This window comes from Lucilia cuprina, chromosome 4 (genome assembly GCF_022045245.1).
Source record: "Lucilia cuprina isolate Lc7/37 chromosome 4, ASM2204524v1, whole genome shotgun sequence".
In the NCBI taxonomy this organism is placed as follows: Eukaryota; Metazoa; Arthropoda; class Insecta; order Diptera; family Calliphoridae; genus Lucilia; species Lucilia cuprina.
This window is the reverse complement of record NC_060952.1, coordinates 42,037,535-42,048,832: the sequence shown is the minus strand read 5'-3', so window position 1 is coordinate 42,048,832 and position 11,298 is coordinate 42,037,535. Positions and strand designations below refer to the sequence as shown.

At 27.3% G+C, this 11,298-nt stretch overlaps 1 protein-coding gene across 5 annotated transcripts in view; it reads right to left on the bottom strand.

Annotated features, from left to right (window-relative positions):
• LOC111680930 (protein similar) overlaps nt 1-11,298 on the bottom strand; it is a 206,076-nt gene that overhangs the window by 104,277 nt on the left and 90,501 nt on the right. For all 5 annotated transcript variants that reach the window (XM_046948397.1, XM_046948398.1, XM_046948400.1 and 2 more), the window contains one exon: nt 3,818-3,959. In XM_046948397.1, coding sequence (XP_046804353.1) covers nt 3,818-3,959 — 142 coding nt within the window. The remainder of the gene's footprint in view (nt 1-3,817; nt 3,960-11,298) is intronic.

The window sequence follows — 11,298 nt, the reverse complement described above, 5'->3', positions numbered from 1 at the left end:
TAGAACAGAACTAGAACAGAACTAGAACAGAACTAGAACAGAACTAGAACAGAACTAGAACAGAACTAGAACAGAACTAGAACAGAGCTAGAACAGAACTAGAAAAGAGCTAGAACAGAACTAGAATATAACTAGAACACAACTAGAATTAGTTTTTAATTTGTTCGTTATTTGAAATCATCATATATGAATCGGAATATAAATAATTACAAATTAAGAGTTAATGACTTAAAAAAATTATGCACAATTTATTACAAAATTTTATCTAAATATTTAAAATAAAATTAAAGAAATAAAACAAAAAATATAAAGAACAAATATTAGCGTAAATAATTAAATTGTACAATAGGTTTAAGTAGTTTAATTTATATATTTTGTTTAAGACTGTTTGATGCGCCAATGAGTTTAAGAGAACTTTATTTAACTTCAAATTCCATCGACTTTGTACTTTACATGCAGTAGAGGAAGGTACAGGGGAAAAAACATTCATATGTTTTAATTAAAATTATAGCACGCGTTTTATGCATCAGGGCTCTCTATTCAATTAACACAACACACATTTAATTTTGATAGAATAAAAACAAAACGAAAACATTTTTATGACAATTTCAAATGTTGCTTAATTAATGAAAATAAATGAAATGAAATAAGATAAATGAGTTTTTAAATAATGCAAAACAAAAACAATTACATACAGAAAATAACACACAAGATCGATGGAAGATAGAAGCTGCCCTACTAATGTCAATATAAAAAAGAGAACAATTGTCAAATCCACCATTAAGAGGAATTACCAAACCCAAAGCAAGAACGAACATTCCAACAAACATCAGTAATACGATTTTCATAATAATTAGCGAAATATTTTTTAAAATACCTATTTGAAAAAATTCAAAAAGTAAACACATGTAAGATTGATTATTTACTTAAAAGAAAGAAATTTGTTCATTATGCCATTAAAATATTTTCAAAAATAAAACCACCAAAAATATTACTACTCACCTTTAAAAGCTCTGTAAAATAAGATTTATTATTTATAAATAATAATAAAAGCAATAAGACATTTAAAAGCAACCATAAAAGTATGCAATACATTTTGGTTAAAAAGGCAGCCCAAAAATATGCTGTATATATTACAACAAACACAAAATACACCAGCCCATAAACATCATATTTTTCTTAGGATTTTTCTTCCTATTGTTGTTGCCAAACAACAAATCAATATGTTTAATGGTTGAATTATTTAAGTACCTTAAAATATGCTTTGGAATTTATTTTTTCGTTGAAATTTTTTTGTTTTGTAAAAGATTTTTTAACCACAAATTGACAAGTAAATAAATTCTAACTTGAAGGCAAGAAGAACATGGGGGCAAGTGTTATGTTAAATTTATTGAAAAAATGTATGGCAATGGTGGTGGAAGTGAATAGCAAAACGTGTTATGCGGAAATATTCAAATCCTGCCTACTTTGTGCCAGAAGTAGATTTTAGCGTGACAATAAACAGGTATTAACTAGATTTTTTTGTATTAATTTAAATACAATATTGTTCTGTAAACAGTTTTTGTTAAATTAAATTTGGAAATCTTTAAAATCAATAAATGACAAATGGTGTTAATTTGTGTGAGACAATTTTATAAGAAAAAATTATTTCGAAGGGATGTAAAGAGAAAAAAAGAACAAAACTAGAACAGAAATAAAACATAAAAAACTAGAAGAGAACTAGAAGAGTACTAGAATACAACTAGAACAGAACTAGAACAGAACTAGAACAGAACTAGAACAGAACTAGAACAGAACTAGAACAGAACTAGAACAGAACTAGAACAGAACTAGAACAGAACTAGAACAGAACTAGAACAGAACTAGAACAGAACTAGAACAGAACTAGAACAGAACTAGAACAGAACTAGAACAGAACTAGAACAGAACTAGAACAGAACTAGAACAGAACTAGAACAGAACTAGAACAGAACTAGAACAGAACTAGAACAGAACTAGAACAGAACTAGAACATAATTAGAATAGAACTAGAACAGAACTACAACAGAACTAGAACAGAACTAAAAATTAGTTTATCTTAAACTAGAACTCATAATAATGATTAAGAAATGTTTATTTGTAAATTTGTTTCCATGTGACCGAATTAATTAGATATCAGAATAGAATTACAAAAAGTTTATATTTTTATAAAAAATTAATAAAAGTTTTACTCATTTTATACTTACTTAAGTTTTTAAAGAAACATTTAGATTATTATAATATATATGTACATATATGTTCTCTTATTATTGTGCCATTTTACAAAATTTCTCTTTATTAAACATTTCAATTTAAGTTTAATAATAAAATATGCTTTAACTTTTACTGTCAACTTTTTCATCATTATTTAGTTGAGATGAAAAGAAAAATAAAAATTTATTAGATGATTTTGGATGACATGAGTGTCTGTGTCTGGCAATTTGTTAAGGTTACTTTAATTCGTCACAAGCCGTTTTTTCTTCAACTACAATATATGTACATAAATATATCACACATATTTGCCTACAATCTGTGCCTCTTTTTTTACAAAAATCTAACAATTCCATTCATTTTATTTAGTTTTTAGATGAATAACAATGAGTTGTTTTTATTTAAGGAAAAATCAACGCATTTAGGTTTTATAAAATTATATAAAAATCATATCATATGTGAGTATGAGTTAAAAAAGCTTTTATCATATAAAGCAACCCCTTACCCACTCCACAGATGGAAAGCAAATTTTAAATGATGACGCACATGAAAACTTCATCATACAATTGTCATATTCATCTTAAATCTTGTATAATTTGTTTTACTTTAGATATTGATAACTAAGCTTCAATTATATTTGATTCGATTCGATTCGTATTCAATTGCAATCCAATCCTACAACTATGCATAAGCTTCAGCCAATAACGGCGAATAATTTGAGGTTATAAAACTGATATTAACATTCGTAAAAAGTAAATGTAAATTTCGTAAAACATTTTCCATTAAAATAAAGAATGAAATTTCATTGAGTTTTTCCTTTAGATTTGTTAATTTGAATTTTTATTAAAAATAAAAAATAAAGTATTTTTTAATGCTTTGGAAAATTTTCAGCTTTGCTAAGAGAAACCAAGGTATTGATTTCCTTTTTCATTTGAAATTTAATACTCAAATTTACATAGATTTACGTGCTTTAGGCATAACTTGTAAAAATAAAATTATTTGCAAAAGGTTTTATTTTTTTCTGGTTTATGGGTTTTGATTAATTTGCATATGCGTAGGGGCAAGCGTGTGTTGGAAATAAGAGATGACAATCTTTTGGGTTTTATGGTTTATAAACATATATTTTTTATGTTAAATAATAACACATGAGATATATTTAAGTATAAAATATATATAATATAATAAAAACGCCATCCTTAACATATGCTTACATTTAAATAAAATATAATATTCTTTATAAAAACAAAACAATAACTAAAGTCTATTTTAAAGAAAATTTACAATTAACATTTCAAAATTTATAAGTTTTAATAATGCCTGATACAAATAGAAAGTGACTGTGTTTATAAACATCTGTTTAAACTAAACATTATAATTATATAGCATATATTTAGGTAAACCAATTAAAATTTAAATGTCTTATACCTTAAGGCAAAAATGAACAAATTTCTTTCGTAAGTTTTTTTTTTTGTAAGAATAACCTGTCCCTAAAAATCAACTCATTAACACTTTTTTATTCATAAAATAAAATTCTTTGTAATTAAGTAAAATGGTTTAAATTAGAAAATTAGAAATTGAGCTGACTTACCTTATAACAAAATTAACACAAACCACACTTTGTGGTTTAAGTTTGTCATAAACAATAGTTGCTTGAGTAACGATCCAGCAGTAACCGCCGTATTTGCCCAAGAAACGATAGCGACAGGTTTCACCCTGGCCTTTGGAGAGCACTATAATGAAAGGATTAAATAAGAAAATTAGACAATTGAAATGCAAACAGCTTAACTTGTTATAAACATATTTGTACCCTACTTCAATTTAGTGGTGATGTTTGTAATGCCCAAAAATATTGGTGTTATACCTACCTTTGAGCTTAATCGGTTCAAAATCATTTTCAAACCATGCTACGGTTTAAAGAAAATAATATTATTAAATTTTTTTTTAAAAAATGAGCTGTATTAGAACTGAACTAAAACTGAACTAGAACTGAACTAAAACTGAACTAGAACTAAAAAAAACTGAACTAGAACTGAACTAGAACTGACCAGAACAGATTAAAATTAAAGTAAAAAAAATAATAATAAAATCAAATAACTAATTGCCTATAGCAAGAACTAATTATTTTTTTATTAAACATTGCCTACTTTTAGGTAACATAAAAATATTATAAATATTACTCTAATTCGCCCATTTTAAGCGGTTTTCTTATAATTATTGGCAATAACAGAAACAAAAGTTCCATAAATTTCCTTCAATGTCCGGAAATTTAATTTTGGACAAAAACAACTTTACAACTTCATCACCTGGCGGTAATATGTAAAAGGAATCCATTTGTTTGCCAACCGCTTAATTAAAACCACTGAAAATCGTAAAATATCCTATAAATATCTTTTTGTGTAATTGTATACTAAATTTTACATAATTAGTTTTTTTTTTTTAGAAAATTATTTGTATAAAACACAACACGTTGACTTTTAACGACACATATTGTGTATTATCTAAAATTGAAACGTTAAAGTCATGATATTGTTTTGGGGTGGGTTAGACTGAAAAACAATTTGTACTCCTCCACCATTTGAACAATTACTACCACTAATTTCTTATTATAATCTTATTTAAAGCTAATGTATTTTTATTTGGGGATTAACATGTGTCTTAAACATTTTCCTATTTGAATATTAAATCTGGAAGGTAATTGTTGTGGGAAATGTTTTAATAAAACGAAGAGAAAGGTAATTTTGTTTTTATTGAAAATGTTATGAATTTTAAACAGGCCGAGCACGTAAAAAGAATATAGTTAAATTTTAATGATTTTTTTTTTTTAATTCATCCAACAAAATATCGTTTTCAAGTGGAAGATAGCCTTTTATTCTGCTTTTTTATTTGCCAAACTTAGGGATTGTTAAATCACCAAATTGCAATGAACTTTTTGATCTTAAAAAAATTGAACATATTCGAATTAAAAAGAATCTATATAAACAATCATTTAACAAACAAAACAACTATAAATTTTTTTTGTTCAAATGAATAAAGCAATTATACCAATGTGTTGTAGTTTATGTCAAAATGAAATAAATGTCCTAAATTTTCAGAAATAAAATATTTAAAAATAAAGGGCAACAGGAAACCACCCATGGCGTTAAGCTTAAAAATTATATTCATAATCAAAACAAGCAAAATAATGATGGATGATGATGGAAAAAATATTCAGAACAAGGTGAACGCGCAAAAAAAATACTAAATGAATATTTACATAACAAATGAAAACACACCCAACGCAGAAAAAATTGACTTACTTAAATTTAAAAGCAAAAATTATTTTATGTAAAAAATTTCAAAGAATTCATTGAATTTAACTTTCTTAAAGCTTGAGCTCAAAATCTCAATAAACGCTGCATTAAAAACTCCTACAATATATTTACAACAAGCAATAAACAGCACTGTACCTCCTTCTCCATGATAATAGTTGTGAATCTGTAGTGATAGCGATACATTAACGATAGAAACGATATAAGATTTATTCTGACTACAGAAAACATAAAAGTAAAGAAGAATCAGCGATACAAATTATCTACAATTTCTTTAATTTGAAGTCAAAAGCAGAAAATTAGTTTCATTAAGAATTTAAAAAGAAAAAATCAACACGTACATTAGGATGGCTAAATTTAGATGAAAATGAACTGAATTAAAACACAACTAGAAGAGAACAGGAAGAGAACTGGAGCTGAGCTAGAACTAAATTAAAACTGAACTAGAATTGAACTAGAACTTAACTAGAACTGAACTAGAACTGAAGTAGAACTGAAATAGAACTGAACTAGGACTGAACCAGAACTGAACTAGAACTGAACTAGAACTTAACTAGAACTACACTAGAACTGATCTAGAACAGAACTAGAACTGAACTAGAACTGAACTGAACTAGAACTAGAACTGAACTAGAACTGAACTAGAACTGAACTAGAACTGAACTAGAACTGAACTAGAACTGAACTAGAACTGAACTAGAACTGAACTAGAACTGAACTAGAACTGAACTAGAACTGAACTAGAACTGAACTAGAACTGAACTAGAACTGAACTAGAACTAGAACTGAACTAGAACTGAACTAGAACTGAACTAGAACTGAACTAGAACTGAACTAGAACTGAACTAGAACTGAACTAGAACTGAACTAGAACTGAACTAGAACTGAACTAGAACTGAACTAGAACTGAACTAGAACTGAACTAGAACTGAACTAGAACTGAACTAGAATTGAACTAGAACAGAACTAGAACAGAACTAGAACAGAACTAGAACAGAACTAGAACAGAACTAGAACAGAACTAGAACAGAACTAGAACAGAACTAGAACTGAACTAGAACTGAACTAGAACTGAACTAGAACTGAACTAGAACTGAACTATAAATGAACTAGAACTAGAACTGAATTAAAATATATGGGAACTAGAACTGAATTGGAACAAAACTAGTTATTATATAATGTCTTACTTATAATAATACCATCTTAATGAAAAGTATTAGAACCTTAAACACGCGAATTAATTCCTTATTTGAAATCAGTTTATTACTACCTCATATAAATAGTTTTTTGTTAGTTCTTTTTTAAATACAATACACAAAGAAAATCCAAGTAAAATATGCTACAAGATGAGAAAAAACTTACAGATAAAACTAAAAATACAATAAGCTATTTAAGGATATTAAAGAGAATCCTTATACAAACATTTTCATTCTATAGATATAAAATATAAATAAACAAACATTAAATGAATGTACAAAAAACTAGGCTATTGAAATCAACATTATTAGAATGGATAGAAACATATTTCACTTAACACACACATGTTTACTTAAACAAACAAAGAAAGAAGTACGTAAATATATTTTAAATACAAACATACCGAACCTAGTTAATCCTTGGACTAACATGAAGGCTGCAGATTTCGTTATAACTTTATTACAACAGGACAAAAAAAATATGAAAAACTTGTTGTCTAAAATAAAATTTAGAAAAATTTCTTCATTTCATTGTTTCTTTATTAAGACTCAACAGTTAATTCTTTTTTATTTTAAATTCTCTTAGAAAATAAAAATGTTTAAAAAAAGTTTTCCTCTGCACAACTATTTAGTAAAAAAACTTTTTAAATTGTTATTTTTTAACTTCTTAAAGTTTTTGCCAAATCTGAAAATAATTTACTTAAACACTAAAGAGAAACACATGACGCCATTTATAAAGTTTTCATGTTTGCGACATCATTATTTCTCTTAAACATAAAAATTGCAAGAAAACAAAAACGAAATCCTAACAAGACATGTGTTGTTTTGCCAAAATCGTAAAATTTTTTGCTTTTACTACTTTTTTAGTTTTAAACAAAAGTTATTGCATTATTGCTGTTTTTTTCAATTTTGAAAGCAAAACTTTTATTTATCGTCCAAAACATTTGCTGGTAATGTGTTCTACGGAATCTTTTTTAAAGTGTTTTGATTTGGAAATGTAATATAGGTGGCAGGGAAGTTGAAGTAGTAAAATAATGTTTGTAAAAGAATTTTTGTAAAAGAATTTTTGTAAATAAAGACATACATTTTCTAATAATTTGTTTGATAAGGGGATAATGTGCAAACCTATAATTTAAAGTGACAATATGTGAACAATTTGCTAATTTAGACTTCGAATAATAAGCATTATGATATTAGTTTTTATATCGCTATGACAACTATTTATTTAGTAATCTATATACTAGACTATAGTCTAGACTATAGAATAGACTATATTCTAGACTATGGACTAGATTATAGGCTAGACTATAGACTATAGTCTAGACTATAGACTATAGACTAGACTATAGACTAGACTATAGACTAGACTATAGACTAGACTATAGACTAGACTATAGTCTTAACTATAGACTAGACTATAGACTAGACTATAGACTAAACTATAGTCTAGACCATAGTCTAGACTGTAGTCTAGTCTATACAACTATTTGTTTAGTAATCTATATACTAGACTATAGTCTAGACTAAAGACAAGACTAGACTATAGATTAGACTATAGACTAGACTATAGACTAGACTATAGTCTAGACTATAGACTAGACTATAGACTATACTATAGACTAGACTATAGTCTAGACTATAGGCTAGACTATAGGATAGACTAGACTATAGTCTAGACTATAGGCTAGACTATAGGCTAGACTAGACTATAGTCTAGACTATAGTCTAGACTATAGGCTAGACTAGACTATAGTCTAGACTATATGCTAGACTATAGGCTAGACTAGACTATAGTCTAGACTATAGGCTAGACTATAGACTATACTATAGACTAGACTATAGTCTAGACTATAGGCTAGACTATAGGATAGACAGACTATAGTCTAGACTATAGGCTAGACTATAGGCTACTAGACTATAGTCTAGACTAAGCTAGACTAGACTATAGACTAGACTATAGACTAGACTATAGACTAGACTATAGGCTAGATTATAGACTAGACTATAGACTAGACTATAGACTAGACTATAGACTAGACTATAGACTTGACTATAGACTAGACTATAGACTAGACTATAGACTAGACTATAGACTAGACTATAGACTAGACTATAGACTAGACTATAGACTATACTATAGACTAGACTATAGACTAGACTATAGACTAGACTATAGACTAGACTATAGACTAGACTATAGACTAGACTATAGACTAGACTATAGACTAGACTATAGACTAGACTATAGACTAGACTATAGACTAGACTATAGACCAGACTGTAGACTAGACTATAGACTAGACTATAGACTAGACTATAGACTAGACTATAGACTAGACTATAGACTAGACTATAGACTAACTATAGACTAGACTAGAGACTAGACTATAGAGTAGACTATAGACTAGACTATAGACTAGACTATAGAGTAGACTATAGACTAGACTATAGACTAGACTATAAACTAGACTATAGACTAGACTAAAGACTAGACTATAGACTAGACTATAGACTAGACTATAGACTAGACTATAGACTAGAATATTGACTAGAATATAGACTAGACTATAGACTAGACTATAGACTAGACTATAGACTAGACTATAGACTAGACTATAGACTAGACTATAGACTAGACTATAGACTAGAATACAGACTAGACTACAGACTAGACTACAGACTAGACTACAGACTAAACTACAGACTAGACTATAGACTAGACTATAGACTAGACTATAGACCATGGACTAAAATATAGATTAGGCTAATCTACAATAAACATAAATTACATTTTTATCACATTCTAATGGTTTTCGTGGTAGAACATTCTATGAATAAGATGAACTAACATTTGACCATAAAAGGAGCTGTAATGTTTATTATTCTCTAATAAAACATTTGTACTAAACAATTTTCTTTTAAACACCTTTTTTATAAATAAATACCTTTTAAATAAATCTATACATTTGATCTAAATAAATCCTTTAAATAAATTTTGATGTTTATATGATTCAAAGACTTAAACTTTTAAACCCTTTCTTCCTCAAGCAAAGGTCAATGCAACTTGTATTTATATAAAATTATATATATTTACTTATATATAATATGCTTAAGATTTTATATTTATAATATTATAAAATATATATTTTCCACCCTTTCTCTTAAAATCAAAAAAGATTTTACAGTAGTGTTTCAATTTCTTTGGTAGATTATTGCTTAAAGATTTTTTTGTTTCAAAAACAAATATTGTAAGACACACCGGAGTATTATTAAGATTTGTTTGCTGGTTTTGTTTTTGTTTTTATTACTGTTGAACACAAAATCCTTGATTTATGCTCAACTACCAAAAATTCATTGCTAAGAAAAAGAAAAAAAATAAAAGATATAACCAAAGCAAATGGAACATTTATTTCCTTATCCTTAGAATACCAAACAAATACTCCAAAACACACATGCACAATAAAACGTAATAACCCAGCAAATATTTTGTAATCTGACTGTAAGCATGTGATGTTAAAGTTAATATTTTATATATATTTTTTTAATTTTAAGGTGAAATTGTTTTGTCTTTTATCTTTGCTGGGTTTTTTTTTGGTTGCTTTTCATGTTGCATCAATTTCTCTCCATTTATCTTTATATTGTCAATATACAGCTTTTCTTTCTCGTACGTAAGTGTTTGTGTATTGGATTTCAAAATATTTCAAAATCGTTTTTCTTGTGTTAAAGCTTCTTATCCTTTTGGTCATAAATGCTTCAGTGCATACTCGTTCTATATCATTTCTATTCTATTTAGTTTTGTAAAAGAATCCTGCACTTTGTAGTTAAGAAACACATGTAGATATAAAATAAAATAAAAAAAGTTTCCCAGAAAAAATAAAGTTGTCTATTTGTATCTTTTTATTTTTACAAAAAAAATATTTAGGTCGTTAAGTTTACATACACAATTGTGAACATGGGCACATATGTGAACCTCATATACTAGTAAATCTATTAATTTATAAATCTTATATTCATAGTTTTAAAAGTATTTCTTGCCTTTGTTAAGTTAGTCTCCCAGAACTGCAGGTTTTGTTTGTATATCATAAGGTATGTTACTTTTTTATTTTTCTTTGAAATGCAATCAAATGAAAACAAACTACTATTGTTAGCACATCCTTGATCCTCAAAAGGTAATTCAAATATATCTAGGATATACGTTGAAATAAGTATAGAAATTATAGGAAAAAAGGTATAAAACGTTCACACTCAAAAACATTTATATAAAACACTGAATTTATTAAGCTACTCTAAGTACTGCATTATTCTGAGTCTTAACTGGAACAAAAACAATAAATGAACTAGAACAGAACAAGAACAGAACTAGAACATAACTAGAACAGAACTAGAACAGAACTAGAACAGAACTAGAACAGAACTAGAACAGAACTAGAACAGAACTAGAACCGAACTAGAACAGAACTAGAACAGAACTAGAACAGAACTAGAACTAGAACAGAACTAGAACAGAACTAGAACAGAACTAGAACAGAACTAGAACAGAACTAGAACAGAACTAGAACAGAACT